This window comes from Adelges cooleyi, unplaced genomic scaffold (assembly GCF_023614345.1).
Source record: "Adelges cooleyi isolate 19-005CV unplaced genomic scaffold, UGA_ACOO_1.1 ACOO_flye_CR_arks_rails_tigmint_CR_PRNA_307, whole genome shotgun sequence".
Lineage (NCBI taxonomy): Eukaryota > Metazoa > Arthropoda > Insecta > Hemiptera > Adelgidae > Adelges > Adelges cooleyi.
In genome coordinates this window covers 1,878,978-1,900,979 of record NW_026095978.1, presented here as the reverse complement: position 1 = coordinate 1,900,979, position 22,002 = coordinate 1,878,978, and the positions used below count along the sequence as shown (strand labels likewise).

The window sequence follows — 22,002 nt, the reverse complement described above, 5'->3', positions numbered from 1 at the left end:
CATAAATTACGGATAATAAAGACTAATTGTGTTTAAATGCATTATTTCAGCACCCGGATAATAATCATCTTAGTAGTTTTTTTCCATCCATTAATTTCACCAATATCGTAGAACCAATTTATGCGATTGATATAATAAATAATTAATACAAATTGTATATAATATACATTTTTTAGGATTTATTTTCGCTCGATCCAAAAATTGCCTTAGATTTATTTTTGTACCTCTGTAAAGAAGATTCATTTCAAAAATAAAAAGTTGGCCAATACACTTGAATTTCTTTAAAATATTTTATAATATCGAAATTGAATGTTGCAGCCGTCAGTTGCTGGGTTTTTTTTTGTTAGTTTAATTAAATGTTTTTTTATTAACCCATCTAAACGGTATGTTTATTATGATTTTAAAAGTTACTACATCGACGGAACTCGTCTCACAAGATTAAGAAGTATTTAAGAAGTTTTTCTTCTGAACACGCACCCATTGGCTTTTCCGATCAGATCGCCTATCGTCGCGTGAGCTTTCAAGTTTTTGATGCGGACATCGCTCAGCGGATGCGTGGCCATCCACCAAAAGAACCGACTGAGGTCAGTCTCATACTTGGACATATTGGCCCAGAAATTGACGGCCTGGCTGTACGTGTCCGCTTCCAGTTTTATGCGCCTGCTGCGGGCCAGCTCAGCCACCAGATAGTATACTATCTTGTACAGCACCTCGGACGCGTACACCTCGTAGTTGTTGGACGCTAAAAAGTAGGCCACGGTCAACGGCATCAGTTCAGCCACGTTGTACAGCCGCCGATGACTCATCAACTCGGTGGAGTGCCGGAGAAAGCGCAAACGCGTTCACCTCGGACTCGTCCAAAGCGATTTTATGCACTATCCCGGCCACTTGCCTGTGCCTGGCGCTGTCCTTGGGGTAGACCAACACGCAGAACCGGGCCAACATGTGGACCATTCGTCGATTTCCGACATCTCGCGGTCGGAGTACAGACTGAGGGTTGCGCGTCCCGTGTAAGGGTTAACGACGGTGTGACACCGGTAAAAGTCGGTAAACAAGGCCTACGCGACGGCCGCGGCGAAGTCAAGCGACACCTTCGAGTTCTTCAGTCTCCACGTGCCCAGACCGTTCGGCCTCCGTAAACCGTTTCCACCACTACCGCAGCCCTCATCCCACCAGCATCGACTTTAAAGTAATTAAATCTTTTTTTAATTCACATAAACTAAAAATTTAAACAACATACAAAATATAAATAAGAAATATTCCGTTTTCTTAAATATTTTTATAAAAAAAAAACTTAAAAAATCTATATTAGTAATTTTATGACCGATTTTGAATTTAGCAAACAATAAGAGAAGAAAATGTTACTTGTTGGCGCAGAAAATACTACTAAACTGTGTGTTTTTACAATTTAAGAGGCCATTTTAAAATCCCAGATTTGAACTCAAAAAAAAAAAAAAAAAAAAATTATGAATTTTTTTCAAACATTTTACATAGTACAATTTAGTCAATATTGTGTAAATTTTAGATTTTTGGTCTTCAAAAACATTTTGAAAATTTGATAGCTTTCATTTATTATATCATTATATTATTATTAGTTTTGATTATAAATATCGTTTTCAAAGCGACGTTTGAATGGGGTATTATATTTACACGTATTGCGGTTACTCCCATTTCAAACAGTCAAGATATCCAAATGGAAGTAAACGCAAGTGTAACAATCTTTAGCCAAACAAGTATAGATAGTTTTGGGATTTGAAAGTTGAGTATGGTACTCAATCCAGTCAATTTTTTAAACGCTTGTCTAGTGTTAAGCCAAGGTATATTCTGCTATGCAAGGTAGCTTCTGTATAGTGGGGGATACAGGATTCATTTGATCTGATGAAGGGAAAGTTCTGAGGGCGAAGCTTCAAAGTAACTAGTGCTGATTTTAACTCGTTGGCCATTATTGTAGGTCAAATAAAATATGCCTATGAAGTTTCTACTGTTCAGATTCTACAGCAGTTGACGTAACTGATCAGAACAGCCTGTGCCACGTTCTTCTCCAGCTTCTGGCGTTGGATTTTTGGAATGTGTACTGTAAAAACCGAGCCGTTGACTGTTGTTTTAGCCCGAAAAACGACCGCATCACTGTCAAATCCACACAAGCAGCTATCTCACGAAACTGAAAATTGTTGTTTTGAGATTCCCTGGCTACAAACCGCATACGGGCGTGAGCATGGCGAATAAATAACTAATCGATCAGATAACATATCGATAACAAAACGGCCAAAAATCGACCGTTGACGAAATTTTAGCGAAGGGCATGACGTTAATAGGAAAGTCTATTCGAAATAAATGGGTAAATAGCTTAAGCGTTGACCACCAAAACTTTGTCAACCACTGCGAATTGTTTGCAGGATCGACGTGACCGGCCAGTGGTAGTGGGTTACGTTCCGGTTGTTCAGCCAGGGATGACTTCGCTGTTGGCCAAATGGCCTGTGATACGATACGGTGGCATGGCGACGGTGGCCACGGGCACGGGCCTGATGGCGGTATTCGCGACTGACGGCTTCTGTTCGGCGATGTTCGAGTTGTCGGCCGCCGTTTTCCGCGATGAACTCATATCGATATCGATGCACATGACATCGATGCTGGTGGGATGGGGACTGCAATGGTGGTAGAAATGGTTAACGGAGGCCGAACAGACTTTGAAGAGCTCGAAGGCGTCGATTGTCTTCGCCGCCGCCGTCGCGTTGACCTTGTTTACCGACTTTTACCGGTGTCACACCGTCGTTAACCCTTACACGGGAAGCGCAACCCTCAGTCTGTACTCCGACCGCGAGATGTCGGAAATCGACGAATGGTCCACATGTTGGCCCGGTTCTGCGTGTTGGTCTACCCCAAGGACAGCGCCAGGCACAGGCAAGTGGCCGGGATAGTGCATAAAATCGCTTTGCACGAGTCCGAGGTGAACGCATTTGCGCTGCCCTACGGTTCGATGTTCTTTTACCGCGGCCAGTTGGACTTCACCAACGTGGACCATGTACGTGGCTCACGAGATGGCCCACTGCTTTCTCCGGCACTCCACCGAGATGATGAGCCATCGGCGGCTGTACAACTGTTGCCGTTGACCGTGGCCTACTTTTTAGCGTTCAACAACTACGAGGTGTACGCGTCCGAGGTGCTGTACAAGATAGTATACTATCTGGTGGCTGAGCTGGCCCGCAGCAGGCGCATAAAACTGGAAGCGGACACGTACAGCCAGGCCGTCAATTTCTGGGCCAAAATGTCCAAGTATGATACTGACCTCAGTCAGTTCTTTTGGTGGATGGCCACGCATCCGCTGAGCGATGTCCGCATCAAAAACTTGAAAGCTCACGCGACGATGAGCGATCTGATCGGAAAAGCCAATGGGTGCGTGCTCAGAAGAAAAACTTCTTAAATACTTCTGAACATTTAAAATTCACTAACAAAATTGTGGAGCTCCCGTCTACGTCCTGAAAACTGGGGATCCGAGTGATGCATTATCCATCTACTATTAACCAATCTCGTGAGTCGAGTTCCGTCGACGAAGTACCTTTTAAAATAATAAAGCCATAATTAGGGAGACTATTTTGATATTTTTCCTAAACTGCGAGAAAGAACTTGAAAATTTAAATATATGAATTAAGAAATTATAAATTATTACTTCTTTCAATACGTATAAACGGGAAAAAATATGCATGTTCTCCGGTTTAAAATATTATCATTAAAATATAAAAATTATTTTTAAAAAAACCAGTACAGTGGGGTCGGGGCATAGTGGGGACGGAGCATAGTTGGATCGGGGCATAGTGAGGACGGAGAGGTTACAGATTTACAGGAATTTTTAAATCTGAAAGTGATAAAATCACTTTCGAAAAAACGCTTCGATGCAAATCGGTAATTAGTATTTTCAAGCCAGTACAGTCCAAACCAAGCACAGTATAAACCAGCATAGTTAGAAAGTTTTAAATGAAGGTTCTGTATTTACAAATTAGCATCAAAGCGTTTATTTGAAAGCGATTTTATTCAATTTTATCACTTTTATTTATAATAATTCTTGTAGACCTGTGACCTCTCCGTTTCCTCATTGCTTTGATTCCATTATGCCAATACTCTACTGTACTAGTCCTTTTGGATAAAATCACTTTCAAATAAACGCTTTGATGCTTATTTGTAAATGCAGAACCTCAATTTTAAACTTTCCAACTTTACTGGTTTATAATGTGCTTGGTTTGGATTGTACTGGCTTGAAAATACTAACTACCGATTTGCATCGAAGCGTTTTTTCGAAGATGATTTTATCACTGTACGGTAATATAACGTGGGCAATAAAATAACGAGATAACAACAGTGGTTTTGTCATGTCAGAATCATTAAGTGTCTCAATAAGTACACGGATCGGTTTTTTCTCAATAAATCGTGTATCTACTATTATCAGTTACACGATTTAGTCGTCTGTGATATCATGTAATAAACACAATATTATGATACCGACCATTGGGTCCTAACTTAACCTAACACGGGTAGACGTTACCAACTGACAGTTTTTAGCGCCTGTTCGTTTCTCACATCTGGTACACCGTGTTTTAAGTAAAAAAAAAAAACATCAGAGTAAAACCAATAACTTCTCGCTTTGCATCGAAGCTAAAAATGTTTGCCCAAATGCACTAGTGTGCGAGAGTTTTTTTTTTAAATTCTGTATTAAAATAATTTATTGTAAATTAAGAGTGGGAAAATATATTTAACAACGTTACGTTGATATTTAAATTGAACTCATTATCTTAAGGTTTATTTTAAACTGAAAATGTGTACCATAATAATTGTACCGTAGTTATGATAAGCAGTCAATTTAGCATATACTAATTACACACGTACATTTACTAATATATTATTTATTTCCTGGTGTTTTTAAAGAACATTGAAAATTGTACAAATTACAAATGTAAATAAAATATGCTATGTTGGCTTTTCGTGGAAATTGAAATGACCAAATAGTCATATTAACTTTGGTATCGAATTTGAATAGAAAGTAAAATTAACAAAATGGAGATTGTGCGAAAACCATCTAATTTAATCTGATTGCTTTACTGAAGAATAGGTTTTGAATTAAATATTAAGGTTTTTTTCTAGCCCTCTTTAAAAAATGGTTGCTCAATTGCATTTTTTAAATTTAATTTTATTAAATCGTTCAAACAAGGTGTATTACCAACTTATTTTTAATGAACTTCATAGTAAAAAGAATGAAATAACAAAATATACGTAGAACATTTTTACCAGATTACCCAATCAATAAAAAATTGAATACATTTTGGAAACTCTTATTGGAATTCATTTTATGTGATTAAAAATTACAGTCTGGCCAATAATATGATATGGCTAGTTTAATACTAACTGATACATGAAGCATTAGTTGAATGACTCTGAAGAAGTTTTACTTCATCCGCGCGTACTCGTAACACGCATTGGTTTTTGTTTAATAATAATAATATTATAACGTAATAAAATCAATGGTGTATTTTTTTGTTACCTATGATACGTTCACAACAAAAAATTACATATCGTAAATGTTGAAAAATTTTCTTACAAAACGTTGCTTCTCAGTGGCATACAAATTTATAGACCCACCGGCCAAACACCGGTCGGACCCCAACAACTATGTGAACTTACAATTGGCTAATGGACTGCGGATGTGCATCGTATCCACCGCGGAAAGTACAAGTTTTTCCGCTTGTTCGCTCTGCGTGCGAGCCGGCAGCTTCTTCGAACCGGATCGCATACCCGGCCTATCGCACTACGTCGAACACCTTCTCTTCCAAGGATCTCACAAATACCCCAACCCTTACGGTCTGTTGGACGAGCTGACGAGGGTCGGGGGCTGCTGTAACGCGACCACAGATGCCGAGCACGTTAGTTATTACATGCAATTGCCGACCGACCGAATACGAGAATTCCTCGACCAGTTCGCACACATGTTTATCGATCCGATCATCAATTCTAAGGGTTTGGATTTCGAAAGAAAAGTAACCGCGATGCTAAATATCATTTTATAGTAGGTTTGCTTATAATAACGTCCGATCGAATCTCGATTAGGTACTTTTACAATAAAATAGGTAGTTGTTTGGCCATCAATATTTACTAACCAGTAAATATTGTGTAGATTGACTTAACGATGACCAATTCCACTATATTTGTAATAACTTATAGCAAATAAGTAATGTATTATTTTAGGTAATTAATATGAGTAATAATTATTTAATAATAGTAAGTAACACCAATTTAAATGACAATTTCATTTTAAGAGGGTGGACGAAGAATTCGGGAGTGTTCTTTCGTCGGACCAACTAAGAGCCGAACAAGTACTTGCTACAACAGCGTCACGAAAACATCCAGCAGGGAAGTTTACATGGGGCAACTGGAAATCTATACCGATTGGATCGGATAGTGAATCAGCTGTTGTTAAATTTATAGACAAATTCTATACGGCTGATAGAATGACATTAGCAGTTCATTCGTCTGAAAGTATAGACGACATAACTACAATGGCTATCGAAGCTTTTTCTGGGTTACGATCGAAGAGAAAAAATACAGATATTTCGTTTAGCAAAACCGCCTTTGATTCTAAAAGGTAAATGAAAAGGTCTATGAGCCTAATTGTAAATCTTATTAAATAATTATTTAGCACATATAAAAGGTCAAAACTTTTCAACAGCTCACACATCCAATATAATATCCCTCTCTCTCTCTATATATATATATATATACATTTATACCTACAATAACACCCCAGTGTAAAGTCCCGAAAAGCAATGTTCCTCTATAGTTCGGTATTAATGTTGTGGCCGCGGTTTATTCAGGTGGCCACGGATTCTTTGGGTAGTCTTACCTTGGTCGAGTTTATCGGCAGGCTATCCGTGAACCGTCCACGTGCTTGTATTTGTAACAATGTAACCTCAGGTTGTTAGGAATTGTAATATATATGTAGTCGACACGTTAAGTACGATGACAATAAGTTGTTGTTTATTGATTTAAACAAGTTTAATTGAAATGTTTTTATTATAATAAGTATGACACTACACTACAATTGATTTATAATATATCATCTATAACAGTAATAATTAAATAAAAAATAATTGAACTTAACAATGGTTTGACTATAGACAATAGAAAGTATAAAAGTCATAATATTCAACTGAATGACATTCCATACGAAATAAAAATAGTTGACATAATGGGTTTGGTAGAAAGAAATATGAAAAAAAGAGTATCCATATTAACCTTTGAAAAATATGGAGAGGATTATTTTTTGAAGTAAGGTGCATAATAAAGTCATTCTTAAAACAAACTTCTTGCCCGACTTGCCAAGACATTTATTTGTATCACCTGTAAATTTTGATTTTATAAGGTTGTCATTTTTCTGCAATTTGTGATTCAAAATATAAATTAGTTTGATCATTTTCTCGGATTTATCCATGTTGTCATTAGTTAGCTGACGTTTCGCTGTTTTGGGATTTATGTTGGATCACATAGAAATAGGTTCAAAAGAATAATAAAAAATTACTCTGTTGTCTTGTTGAGATTTGTATTTAAATCCGTTCGTGTGATGGAACCAAAAGCAATGTTGCTACATTAAAAAAATAGGAAATTAAGTTTTTTCTTACAATTGAAAACCTATTTATAGGGCTCTAAAAACCCTTTTGAAGACTTTGATATAAAGATACATGTTTTGTAACAGTAGTTTTATTACTTAGTCTAGGTTAAAAAAAAGTTCTTATATACAGTTTGGAAAATTCGGAATCCACATTTAATACAGCATCTCGACAACGTTTTCATTATTTTTTTTCTTGTTAAGACAGCTACTCAGTTTATGATGTTTTGAGGCAAAACGCCTACTATGTAACCGGAGCGGATGTCATTTGGTTTTTTTAAATAAATTCAGCATTGCGTCGATGGGCTATACCAATACCTCTATCTCAAAAAAATATCAATTTTGCGATTTATACATAAAAAAAAGCGGGGAAAAAACACATGTTTTGATAAAATAATGTCTTATTAACTTGTTATTTCCAATGAGATTAGAGACTAAAAAGTAAATTTGACGTAACTCGGTTATCAACTTTTTGGGCGCGAAATATATTGTATCTCATTGTGTACAATTTAAAATAATAATACGTTTTAATAAAATGGTATGTCAACAGTCAACTTCTTGTTAAATATGTTAATATGCTAAAAATTTATCGATAAAACTTGATTTTATAAACACGTTTTAGTCTCTCCTAATCATTTTACTTTTTTGAAATACGAGGTATTAGTCGCCCACCGACGAATTTGATTAAAAACATGATGTTTTACGTTTACCTTTTTTGTATTTATCTTAGGTTCCAAAGGATGTTTACGATTTTGCCCGAGGATGAGAATTTAAACGCCGTACACTTGAATTGGCTGGTGCCGTCCGTTTATCCTCACTACAAAAGCCGCCCTCTCGAGTTTGTCGGTCGGCTGTTGGATTTACAATACTTGTATGCTCTGCGCCGGGATTTCATTGACCGCGGATGGTCGGCGGTGAACGTGTGGGCTGGCGTGGGGCCACAGCAGTTTCGGTCCAACACGTGGTATGCCATTTTCACGGTGCAACTCAAGTATCTAGACACGACGACCGACGAGAAATTGCCAGACATTGTTCGCCGGGTGTTCGACTACTTGGCGACCATTCGGGCGACAGTGGCACAATCGCCGTACGTTTACCGTGAAGTGATGGCCGATATGGATTCCTATCCCATCCATCTGGTACCGCCTCTTAACGCTGTAATTCGCATCGCAAAACACATGCAATACTACCGGCCGCGTGATTATCTCGAGCAGTTCGGCCAGGTGTTACCCGATTTCAAGACGATTACAAGGTACATTGATCACATGAAAGCCGATCGAGTATCCGTCACAGTACAGTCGCGTCGCATGGCCGAACGCATACATCTAGACGTGACCGAACCGTGGTTTAATACCAGATACAGGGTGGACGACATACCGAAGCAGTGGCTTAAGTCGTGGAAACAAGCCGCACGAGACGATAGCTTTTTTTACTAATAACCGCCAAGACGATTTGTTTGCGAAGACATTTGTTTCATTTGAAATCGAGATTAATCGATTTATTATTAATAAGAGTCCCCCAACAAACCCCATCCGAGTTCTCGATTGTAAAATTATTTCGAATAATCCGGTGAAACCTTTTTTTTTTATCAAATTAACCCATTATGTCCTCGCGTACCCATGTGGTAACGCAAAACATTTTTTCTAATAATAGACCATATTCCCAACGTGTACGCCTTAATGACATTATATAAATATATAAATTATTTATCGGAACATGATAACCTTACTCAGTTGCGATTTACACATGTTTGAAGTTTGTGGTTTTATTTGGTTTGAATCGGCATGGATTTTTGCGGAAAGTAAGTTTATTTATTATATTTTTACTTAATTTTTTTTCTAGTCAGCTATGAAAATATTTTCTTAGTGTGTTTGGGAATATATTGGATACAATTTTTCAGAATTTTTTTTTTCATATAAGCGTACATAAGCTTTTTTCACAGCGTTACCGTATGGTAACGGCAGGACTCTCCGTGTGCAACAAGCGTAATAATATATTATTCTTTCATTTCTTTTTTGGAGCAATGAGTTAACTCTTCAAGAAGCCCTCAAGATAATATTTGAAGCTGATGATGAACGTCAGGCCCACGTAGAAGATATTTTTATAGAACTTCCTGAAGTAAATGTACTTACAGACGAAGATCACAGTCCTGAACAGCTTATATTTTTTTTGAAATCTTAATTTTAGTAGTTAAATCCATAGCAAACTTTTTATTATTAAATTTGTTTTGTTACATTTTTATAATGTTTCTACGTTATAAGTTAATCTAAACATGTCATTATTGAGCAATCGATCCAAGTTATACTTCACATGGAACTATGTTGTTCGTTGTTTTTTTTTTATCATCGTTTGCATAATTCGTATATGTTTCTAACAGCTTTTTTTATTTTTATACCTACGCACAATGTACCTACATTTTTGATAATAAAGATCTATATACCGGCAGAGGATTTTGAGCAGAAACCATAATAATTATTTTAGGTACTTTTGTGTCAAGAGTCAACGGAAACCACTGGGATTTTTTTTACAATGTTATATTAATAAAAACATTTTAGTGTTTTATAGGTTTATGATAATAATTTATTGAATAAATCGTTACATGATTAAAACGCACACACAATAAAATAATAATATAATTTTATTGTATTAATCATCGTACTATTGTGAACCGTATGTGTTATAGTCACCAGTCTGTTGAGGATAATATGGTTGATGAACGCCGTAAGCAAAGCCGCTATTGTTGCCATAGTATGAACTATCCTGGGTATAGTCATACCCATGATTATAATGTGGCGTGGCCTGTAAAACTATAATAAACAAATCAATTATTCGAAATGTTTAGACGTTCAAAGAAATACACTGTCCTCCAAATAGTCCCGTGATACTCGAAACGATTTAAAATGAGGAGTAACTATTATTTTGTCAATTGGAGATTGTAATTAATTTACATTTTTTTTACAAAAAGAAAAATCTTATTTGTTCAAATTGTATTTTGGCGAAAATTTCTGACATTTCTGACTTTATCATTATCCATTTGATAGTGTTATCATTTGATAACCAATATTCGGTACAGAACCAGTTATCTTATCAGAACCAGGTCTGGTAACTCCACCATGTTTTACACACAAAAAACATCGATGCACACCGGTGGACGCCATTTTGGTAAAAAATGGCTTCTATGTTACTAGCTGTTACCACTTACCAGGCACGGTTATGAGATAGTGGTGCAGAATGACCGTTGAAAAAACATACATTTAGACGTTTTATATTTATTCTTAAATCATACTTTTATTATTCGAAATTTTTTTAGTAAAATTAACCAAGTAGTATACGTACAATGTTTACTGGCTGGTCGGCAGTCACCTGAGGACGTTTCGTTCTGGGGTCATACTAGTTTATAAACAAAACAACAAAATTTAATTAATATTTTGTAATTGTATGTAGATACACTATGTTTGTTGTAAGCCATCTCATGATCATAGTTGGCGCCTTCAAATAAGTAGGTGTTGTACAAAGTGGCAAAATATGAATTATGATGTGTTTAGGTTGGTTATGGTTCCCTTATCAAACTATAATTTCTAATATGGATGTTAATATTTAAAAAGTAATTTTTCTGTTTTGTCTAAAAAAATATTCTTTATGCTGAAATATTTTACTGAAAATATATCTTTACACATGTATAACATGTATATGATTTTTAATTACACAACAATCCCATTTTTAGTCAACATTTAATAAAAATGAGTCATTGAGCTAAACTTTTATTTGATTTAAGGGTATGAGCTAATGTTAGCTTGATCTTCACAAATAATTATATTAACTAAAATTAGCTAACATTTTTAATCATGAACAATTTTATTGTTAAACTATTTTTTGTTAAGACATATACATATTTTATTAACGACTGAATAAGATGGTTTTCATAAATATATTTATATATATATATATTTTTTGTTTGCTTATTATTAATTGTTAAGAGGACGTTATACACTTTAAAAATAATCGTAAAAAAAGGGGTTTACGGTAAAGCATGTAGGTCAAAGCAAATTGGTCATATAATAAAAATGTTGGTACCGTTAAAAAGAGAACTTTAACTAGGTTATCTCGTCGGTTTTTATGGAAAACTTTAATTTTACCTTAAATACAAGCACTTAAAAAAGTTAAAAAATTGTCAAAATTAAAATATAAATTGTGAATGTTGGGTTAATTATACCAAAAAAAGCCGACTAGAGAACCTGGATAAAGTTCTTATTTTTTTAAATATGTAAAAAAAAATTGTCAACGATTGTTATTTAGTTGATAAGAGAGAATATGCGCTTAGCCAGTTTAGATGAATTTTTTTTTTAACCGCTGTCAAGGATATGCTGTGGCATTTCGAAAAATAAATAAACTACCAAAAAAGAGTCAAGATTACTTAACAAATAATTAAACATCACAGTTTAGCCTTTAAATTACGATTTTACAAAATAACTGCCTATACCTTAACTCTTTAACAAATAGGGGGTATTATAACATCATCTTAAATTAATTTATATATTTTCTTAAAAATAATACTTATTATTTTTAAAAAAAAATTTTCATTTTAATTAAACTTTACCTGTGGATTATCATCGTCACCACCGCAGTTTATACTGTCAATTAATACTTGTAAAAAACAATTTCAAGAAAAATTAATTATAGATAAATTTTAAATAACAATACATTTTTTTTGCAAAGTTATTAAGTTTTGTACGTAACGAATAATATTAATAGTGTCGCCAAGAACATGTCGAACAAACGGATCGACATAATAGAATATTATGTATGAACTGAAATTTCGGGTTGGTCAAAATTCAAACACTCACTGTGCCCAAAGTAAAAAGACTAGTATGGATTAGGTGTTCAACTCGGTTGCTTATATACCCAAATAACTCAATTCGGCACGAGGTTAAATGCAACCAAAACAAGTTTCTTTGTTTGTTAAGTCTTACATAAATAATTAATGAGTTTCACATAAACAAATATTTTTTTTATTTTACGGGTTTTTGGTATATTTGCACAAATGTTAAATTTTACTTGTGACGCAGCAATGAAAATAATGCTTCGGACAGTATGCAGGTCCTAATGCGTAGTACCTAAATTTCAACGAACCGAGATATCATTGGACGCTGTCTAACATATTATTGTTACCTACTTTTTAAAATTATTCACACCCATATGAATTTCTTTTTTCCAACTGGCAGAGGTACTCTATTGGGTGAAATAATTTATCAAATATTATTCATTACGTTATATGGTGTTTATAATAAACACACGCAGTAGGACAAGAATGGCGGATTGAAAAATATAAAGCAAAAAACAACAACAACATCAGTGTAAATAACAGTACACAAAAACAGTATATTTTCTAAGTGTATAGCCTTAGATTGGACGAATGGCGGGGTGTAGTGTTCTAGAATCTAATGAGAAAGTATCCACCTCACTTGGGGGGAAGGGTTTATGATCATTTTTGACTTGACAACCTTTATCGGTAGATCTGTGTTCGAACGGGGGCCTTTTTTCATTTTTGGCCCGATTAAACACCTTTTAGAGAGTATTTTGTGATCTATAGACTTGCTACATGAAAAAAATCAGTTCAGTGGTTCAGTAAATATTTTGTGTGACAAAAATATCTCTATTGCGAAAAGGTTTAGTGTTGTATTTGCTTAGAGACTTTTGACTCTTTATAAGGCCATCCAGAGCGGCGACAAACTCCCTCTGATTTTGTTCAGCTGTTAGCCAATTCTGTATTTCCCGACTACTTTCGCTACCCGGAGACGAGACAGAGTCAGACCCGCCATCATCTATACCGCCCAGAACGTTAAAACTGTTTTCTTCACTATTCGTGGAATTTGCCATTTGATTTTAAAAATGATCAGTTAGGTCAACAGATTTAGAACAAAATTTGTTTTTGCGTTTAAATACATTTGTTTTAGCTAAAAGCTGTTGTCATAGTGATTACAAAAGAATTATAAATACAGCAAAATAATTAAAGGGCCCAAAATCTCTATGAATTGTTTTAAGCCAGATATTAAACACTAAAATATTAGCCTGAAACTTGATGTGTTTACTAGCCACCTTAGATACAGGAAAATACCCTTTCGTGGTTGCAGACTCGACTGAAAAAGGTTTTTTTAGTTAAAACTAATAAATACTATTGCAAATTTATCAAACGCACTAAAGAAATTGCTTCTCAAATGTTGTACTGTAAATATTAAAATTAATATTTATAGGGTAAAGTGTACTATTATTGGCAGTGGTACAGTTATTGGCATATCAATTTTGTTTTTATAATAAATAGTGATGTGATTGTGCTATAAAGTTATTTTTTGTATCAATAAATGGTCACACTGGTAATCATTTGGCTCCTATTTGTTATCAGTCATTCGTGTTTTGTTGTGGATAAACACATCAAACCGCATACAGTCACCTCGACTTGCCACAATAACAGGTAAAAATGTCTATGTTTTAGTACTATGTACGCTTTAAAAAATAAGCTTTTATTCTTTACAGTTCATTACTATTTTGTTACACTGAAGTTTTTTTAGTTCGTAAGAACATTTTAAACTAAAAAAAAAGTAGTATTTGATCAAATTTTTTTTTATGTATTTATTAAAGTGTGTGCTAATAACTAAAATAAATATTTAGCGTTTTTTAGTTATTAGCACCTTATGCCAATAATTGATTATGTGTTATTATTTCAAATTTCAGTTATTGGCACTTCGAAATTTTTTTTAAATGTATTAAGGTAAAACTTCAAAGTACCTACATAAATACTTAAATATTTGAACTTAAATTGCTATTAATTATTTTATCGCAATTGTACTATTGTATATTAGATACCTACTATAGATTATGTATATTTTATTTTAGCCAATGCCGATAAAATGCCTAGAAAAAGAGTAAACTTTTCTCAAGAAAATATTGTTGCTGCAATTCATTCGTTTTCGAATGAAGGCTTAAGTAAATTGGCAGCTGCTAAAAAGTTTGGGATATCACGATCAACTTTGCAGTATAGACTGAAAAATCCAAATGGAAAAACAACATGTGGACCATCAACAGTATTAACACAAGAGGAAGAGGAATTATCACAAACTTGGGTAATGGAAAGTAGCAGGAAAGGTTTTCCAAGACGAAAAGAAGATCTACTTCTCAGTGTACAACATTTTCTAGTAACTAATGAAAGACCAAATCCTTTTAAAAATAATTTACCAGGTATTAAATATATTTTTCAAATATATAGGCTCTCATATTTTTAACATTTTGTATTTGGTTTTTTGTCAGGTTGTGGATGATACAAAGCATTTATGCGAAGACACCCACTAATTTCGGTGCGTTCTAGCGAACATGTCACCTCAGCTAGTGCGTGTGTCAGTGAAATAGACATCAAAAAGTGGTTTTCTGACATTCATCAATATCTATTAGAAAATTGTTTAGATGATATTCTACAAGATCCTACTCGGATGCTTAATGGAGATGAGACAGGCTTTTCACTATGTCCCAAAACCAAGACTGTTTTAGCTCCAAGGGGATCTAAAGACGTATACGAGGTTGCATTAGGTAATTCTAAAGACAACATTACTGTTATGTTTACCTTCAATGCCGCAGGCTCTATGTGCCATCCTATGATTGTATATAAGTACCAAAGAATCCCTCAAGATATTATAAAGTCTGTTCCTTCTCAGTGGGGAATCGGTCATTCTGACTCAGGTTGGATGAAGTCCGAGGTCTTCTATGAATATATCGCTAATATTTTTCATCCTTACCTATATAATTGAAAATGGAATAAAATTGCCTGTTTTTTTGTTTGTTGATGGCCACAAAAGCCATCTTACATACCATTTAAGTGAATTATGTTTTAACTTGAAGATTATTTTTGTTGCACTATAAATTAATCATACATTGAGATGGTTTTGGAGCATCTGATTGGCAATTTGAGAATCGTGGTGTGATGCTGAAGTTAGTGTATCGTCCGCATTTGTGCCAAGGAATGACGTGTAGGGTGTCTTTGGTATGTCGTGGGTAAACACGGAGTACAGAAAGGGAGCTATGTCACTTCCTTGTGGGACACCTAGTTTAATAGGAGAGCGTGTTGAGTAGCTATTTTTGGGACGAACAGTTTAGCTCCTATGGATAAAATTCGCATTTACTGACTATTTTCATCTTAGTTTATTGAATGTTACTTTGTTAGTTATATTATTAGAGGCAGTTGTCTTATAATTTACAGAGTCGCGAAATAATTTATTTTTATGTGGTAGGTAACGACTGCCAGTTTTCTTATTATCTTCAAATGGTATTTATACTTCTGAACCAGATGGTCTCTAATGGTAGTCCAACTCAATACCAATACTAACCTCTTATTATGTTGATTTATATTTTATACACAACCCACAAGATTAGAGACTTTCGTGTATAGTATTTTGTGATATAAAATCATTTTATACGGTTTTTTTTTTTGTTTTATAGTATTACGTTTTGTTGTTAGTATTTTCAATGAAATGAATTAATGTTAAATGACAGCCTAAAAAAATATTATTTAAGTGTAATATAAGTGACTTGATTTACATGTCCTGGTCGATTTGGAGTGGAACACCCCAATAATAGTGCTAGATTTCATTAAAAACTGTTAAAAAAGAATTGTCTACGCCGCACAGTGGTCTAAAAGCTAATTTAGGTGGAATAAAGTCAATTATTAAAATTCATAAAAATAGGTATTTTATGTTATTAACCCATTATATATAAGTTCTATATAACAAAAAAATAGAATTTCAGAAAATATTAACATTACCAAGCGGCGCAAGCGATAAGTAAAACATAATAACGCGCTCACAAACGTCGAATCGTTCACCGATTGTACATTACATTATTTTAGTATATTATACACAGGTAAACTTTTTTTTTTTTTAATTAGTTTCATATAAGTAATGAATTCGAAAACTTAGGTAAGTGTTTCATATTAATATTATAAATATTTATTATTTTACTATTAAAACAAAGTTAAAAAAGTAGTAAACAAATGTTAATATTGATATTTCAAAGCGTATAACTAAAAAATAACCCATAATAATCGTTATTCAATATATATACAACATAGTACTTGTTCTTCAGTACCAGATCCCAAAATTTGGTTTGCATCCATTTGCATCTGTATTTTTAATAATTTTTTTTGTAGGTAGCTCTAGCGGCAGTGTTGGAATAAATGATTCTGAAATTGACGACAATTTGGATTGGAATAACACTGATTCTCGGTATTATTCTTATAATGATTTTTATCAGCTATTAAAAAATAGAGGTCCACTAAATCCCCATTTTTTAAAATCGAGAAACTATTTATTTGAAATTTTGAGGGCACGGTATGAAAATGTAAAATGGGAACCGCAATACACATTAAGTTAGTCAACCATTCAATTTTAAAGTTTACTTTGGTTTTACAAAGACTTTGGCGTAAAAGCCATTATAAACTTTATTATAATTAACTAATGTAATATGAACATTTTTAAGGACAACTTTCCGAGGAAGCACAGGAAGCTCGAAATAAAGACTATAAAAATTATCGCGAACATTACTCGCGAAAAATTAGTAGAGTAGCTCAAAATGAAGACGTTCTACACTTATTACTTGTCACTTCAGATCCATATATTTCCTCAATTTGCAACATACCAAAAAAAAAAAAAATGAATTGGACAATGACGTAAAATCATTATTAAATTTAAGTTATGAAACTTATGAAGAAGTTTACGAAAGTTAAATTTCAATTTAAAAACAAAATATTATGTTTACTTGCATCTTACAATTATACGTGAATTTAAAAATTGATATAAATTTTGAACTCTTTGACCCCAAAAACATTAAGCACCACTTTTTTATAATTTTTTGGACAAAATCTGAGGAAAATTTGATCAATATAAGTTTTTTCCACCTAAAATTGCGTTTCAGACCACTGTGCGCCGATCTCTTAACACTTAGGGGGTATTATAACGTGCTCTTTGTTAGAATAATATTTTATATAACAGGTTATATTAGTCATAGTTATATGTTGTTAATCATTATAATATACCTAAATACGTAGTGGAATGTCAAGGAAAAGTTGATCATTAACAAAGTTGTTTTTTTTATATACACACACATATTAATGTTAAACATTTTATTTTTTACACTTATGCCTGGTTAAAAAGATGTTTAATTGTTTGTTTTTATGGTATTTTTTCGTTTTTTTTTTATAAAAAAAAAATTAATAAAATAGCACAAAATTTAAGAAATTGGTGTTTATTTGAAAAGAAAAAGTTTTTTTGGAGTCATAAAGGTTGATTAGAAGTATTGTATTTTGAAACGTTTTTAGAAAAATTTAAACATATTAGGTATAATAATCAAACATTATACAAATCAGATAAAAAGTCTTCTATGTCGTAACTGGCTCCGTATAAGGCGTATTAACGTTGATATGCTTAACCAAAATTTAAACTTATTATTATTATACTAGCAAGATAAGAAGTCATCAATCGCCATCGCTCCATTGGTTCAAACGCATAGATAAAATGTTTCTCCTTCCATCCCCTTCCTTTTTTCTATCTCCAGCGAATTCTTCTACGGTTATTTTTTTTACTTCGCAAATGTGTTTAACAACTTCTTCAAATTTTTCAAAATTTAAACTATCTAAAACAAAAAAAATCGAACATTTCAATTCAAATACAAATAATATATTATGTTACCTATTACGAGGGGCATAGTGTGGTTGAGTGGTCTTGGAACCTTAGTTGTCGATGAAACAGTTTATTTTAAATGAAATCTATTAGTTTTACAATTATGTGTTTTTAATTGTTTAAATTTGTATCCGGACTAGTAGCAGAAAATATTTTTTTTTTACCTCTTTGAGCGTAAATTTTTACATTTTTCGGTCGTCAATTGCTAAACACTTTTTAGACGCATATCTACGCTGTTTGATAACAAAATATACTTAAGCACTTTTATTTATATAAATGCCAATGAGAATACTTATCAAAACCAACTACTTTAAAGTTTCGCTTCAAAGATAAAAAAAAATGTGTGGAATGATACATAACGTATATTTAATTAATACTTACTATAATATTCTTCTGGTTTTTGGTTTTTTTCCCATAATCCTTTCATGATTTTGTAAACATCTTTATCGGCCTGAATTGCAAACACTAAGAAATTATTCAACGAAATTTCACTAGGATTGTTTTCAATTTTGTTAATTTTGAGAAATGATAAAGCTTCATCGAACGCATCTTTCATAGCCTGAAATTGTTTTAGCAATACAAAGTTTAATTTCATAAAAATTTCTATTATTAAATTTAAACACGTATATACTTAAATATACGTATAACTTGCGTGCTAATTAACAGGCCAAAAAAAAAAAATATATTTTTTATTACTTTATTATAAATAAAAGTATAAATTGCATTTAATATGTACCATTTTTTTTCTTATGGAGAAAATGTAATTTTTTTTAATTTTGTAATTTTTTACTAAAAATAAAATATTTATTACTCGATTTTAAACCTATAAAATGGCAGTAATTTTTTAAAATTAGTTTAAAAAGTGTTTTAATTATAGAAGCAGGTAGGTATGCCAAAGTACATAACGCATTATAATATCTTTAATGTTTTATTACCCAAACCAAAAAATAAAAATGATTTTAAACATTATTTTATTGGTTGCTACTATATAATACAAATATACTAAAAATTTTGAAAATAAATTATTATTAGAAGCTATTGACGTTTTAGTAACCAAATTAATAAATTTTATAAAAATACTTTGGTCAAACACTTATGCAAAGTCTTTACAACATTTTGCCGAACTGATTAAAAAAAAAGTTATTTAGAAAACATTGTTCATTACGTTCGGTTTACTAATACCAACATTTAATTAATAAATCAAAGAGTGATAAAATGTAATATTTAATAATTTACAGCGTAGTAAAATTAAATACATTGTTTGGGCTAAAAAATGTTTTAGGTAAAACATTTATTATAATGAATGAATTTAACTAAAATGTTTATGTTATGATTCAAGCTTTTATCTATTATAACAATATCATCACAATTTTTAACAATCAATATTAAAAACTTGTTTTGATTATAAATGATTATGGCAATAATTCTATTTGTAAGTCTTTAAGCTTAAATAATAATTGTTTCCTAAATAAACATTGTTTTCTAAATAAGAATAGCTATTTAGGAAAGCTTTAACTTTTATATTATAAATAATTTAGCAAAATATTGAAAAAAAACTAAAAGTTTTAAAATACTAGCTTAAATTACCTTAGCGTCAGCATTCTGAAATATTTCCTGGAAAGTATTCTGTCGCGGTGAACCTGAACCTGAACCTGAAGCTTCAATTTTTTAAATTTAGTTAACAAATAAAACCATTAATTATTAATTATTATTACATTTTTTGGATTTGTATACGCAGATATGTCAATATATGTTTCTTTTTACAGTGCTATATCATTGGAATATTCACCAAACAAAATATATTTAACTTTTCATAAATCCCATATAAAAAACACGTTTTTTTTTTTAAAATGTTGTATCAACTATGTGCAGTGTGCACCTATTAAAATTAGTACATAATTTAATGTCATAGCATTATTTGTTTTTGACCATACCACTACTGTGTATCACGTGTATAATACAATTATTTAACTTAATAATTGTATTATTATACTTAATAATTTAGCTATAACTCAGCGAAAAACGGTAGGATCGAGTAAAACATTTTATCGGGTATTTATTAGGATGCCCTTGTCCGTAAATCCAGTTTAAATGTCAGATATATTTCTCTATCTTTTTTTTTTTTATTTGTGCACATACTTTTTGCGCTGACAACTACATATAAATTTTGCCGTCTTTTTTTACCGCAGAAAGTACACGAATTAAAAAAAAAATATATTAAATATTAATCTGTAAAAAAAACTGCATATGAACCGCTTAATACCAGATACAGAAACAATAAATACCATATGTCAAGATTTTAAAAATTTTTCATAAAAAGACAAAAATCTTAAAAAATAATATTTCTGAAAAATGTTTTCTTTAAATAATTGTAGAAACATGTAAAATGTATATGATATCTAATGCAATGTTATTTAATACAGTCCAGGTCTGTTTCAGGTAACAAATCTGTTGAGTATTTTGTAAAGGTTTTTTTTCTAACCAACAACTAAATTATATTTAATTACCATTTTCCGGTAATTGATTATCGCCACACCTAAAAAGTAAGAGTTATTTTTTCAATGTATAGTTTACACACAAAAAGTCTAGGCTTGATTACATTTTTATTACAAATTTTAAACTATAACTAATGTTTAAAAAATACTTACAAAGCATACGCTGCTAGACTAAGTAAAAGAATAATCTTGATATTCATCATTTTTCGTATCGTACAGGTAAAATATTCAACTGTTATAATGTACTGCTTAGTTCGACTGTAATATCGTACTGTGTGTAACTATAGTGTTCATAAGACAAAATGTAGTTGCTCTACTTCAATTTATTGACAAAGTCATGTCTAGTTTGCTTTAGGATTCGTGTACACAGATTGACAAATGTGCGTCAAATGTTTTTATTTCTACTGCGCTATATCATTTGATCATTTACAAAACAAAATGTATTAAACTTTTCATAAATCCAGTGAAAAATGTACAGAAAATGATTATGGTGTTACATGGTCACTTTTACAGGTTGTCTTTTTTTTAATTTAACGTTTTTCGTATCAACTCTGTGCACCTATGAAAATGTAAAACACTTTAGACTACACATAGTTATATAAATATGTCTAATCGACAGAAGTGAAATTCTTCGTCTTTTACCCCTCCCCTAAAGTACCAACTAGATGAAATTTGTCATTTATAGTGTTGTTACTGCGTGACTTGTTCGGCTAGAACACTCTACTAGGAGCGAGAGGAAAGGCGCCTCCGCGTACTGTTACATAGGCGAAATATGCAAATTTCGACTAGCTATAACTTTTAAACTAACGGAGTCCGCCTAATTCTGACTTCAGATTCGTAATGAGCGTAAAAAAACACTATAATATGGCAAAAAAAAGGGTGTCGGTCAAGTGTATGTTTCATGTTTGAAATAAAAGAAGAGTTACTTGTGACTTTCCAACTTTTACTGAGGCTTTGGCCCTTGGGAAGTCAGTAGATTTAGATTGAGGTATTGTGTAAATATTGAAATACAATCTAAAATCTCAAAATTGATTTCACTAATATTAATTTTAAACAAATGAAAATAGACAATTTCTAGTAGTATTGACTTATTAAGCATTAACCAAGTTAAACAACTATTCGCTAAACAGATTTATCTCAT

The 22,002-nt window shown here is 32.4% G+C and overlaps 2 protein-coding genes across 2 annotated transcripts; one reads left to right on the top strand and one right to left on the bottom strand.

Annotated features, from left to right (window-relative positions):
- The first annotated feature begins 5,690 nt into the window (after positions 1 to 5,690).
- On the top strand, positions 5,691 to 9,084 carry LOC126839756 (nardilysin-like). The gene is made up of 3 exons (XM_050575163.1): positions 5,691 to 6,023; positions 6,303 to 6,628; positions 8,379 to 9,084. The coding sequence occupies exons 1-3, from the start codon at positions 5,691 to 5,693 to the stop codon at positions 9,082 to 9,084; spliced, it is 1,365 nt and encodes a 454-aa protein (XP_050431120.1).
- An 8,909-nt stretch (positions 9,085 to 17,993) lies between these two features.
- LOC126839681 (uncharacterized) lies at positions 17,994 to 21,199 on the bottom strand. Its single transcript, XM_050575089.1, has 5 exons — positions 21,015 to 21,199; positions 20,874 to 20,902; positions 19,954 to 20,024; positions 18,748 to 18,925; positions 17,994 to 18,319 (listed from the first exon to the last, which is right to left on the bottom strand). Exons 1-5 carry the CDS (start codon positions 21,062 to 21,064, stop codon positions 18,162 to 18,164), a joined length of 486 nt encoding a protein of 161 aa, XP_050431046.1. The 5' UTR covers positions 21,065 to 21,199; the 3' UTR covers positions 17,994 to 18,161.
- Between the last annotated feature and the right edge of the window lie 803 nt (positions 21,200 to 22,002).

Coding starts and splice junctions, on each gene's coding strand:
- LOC126839756 (XM_050575163.1), top strand. CDS start 5,691: ATGTGCATCGTATCCACCGCGGAAAGTACAAGTTTTTCCGCTTGTTCG. Junction 6,024..6,302: donor GTTTGGATTTCGAAAGAAAA/GTAACCGCGATG, acceptor TTTCATTTTAAG/AGGGTGGACGAAGAATTCGG. Junction 6,629..8,378: donor ACCGCCTTTGATTCTAAAAG/GTAAATGAAAAG, acceptor TATTTATCTTAG/GTTCCAAAGGATGTTTACGA.
- LOC126839681 (XM_050575089.1), bottom strand. CDS start 21,064: ATGATGAATATCAAGATTATTCTTTTACTTAGTCTAGCAGCGTATGCT. Junction 20,903..21,014: donor AGTCTAGCAGCGTATGCTTT/GTAAGTATTTTT, acceptor CTTACTTTTTAG/GTGTGGCGATAATCAATTAC. Junction 18,320..18,747: donor AAAACCAGAAGAATATTATA/GTAAGTATTAAT, acceptor TTTTTGTTTTAG/ATAGTTTAAATTTTGAAAAA.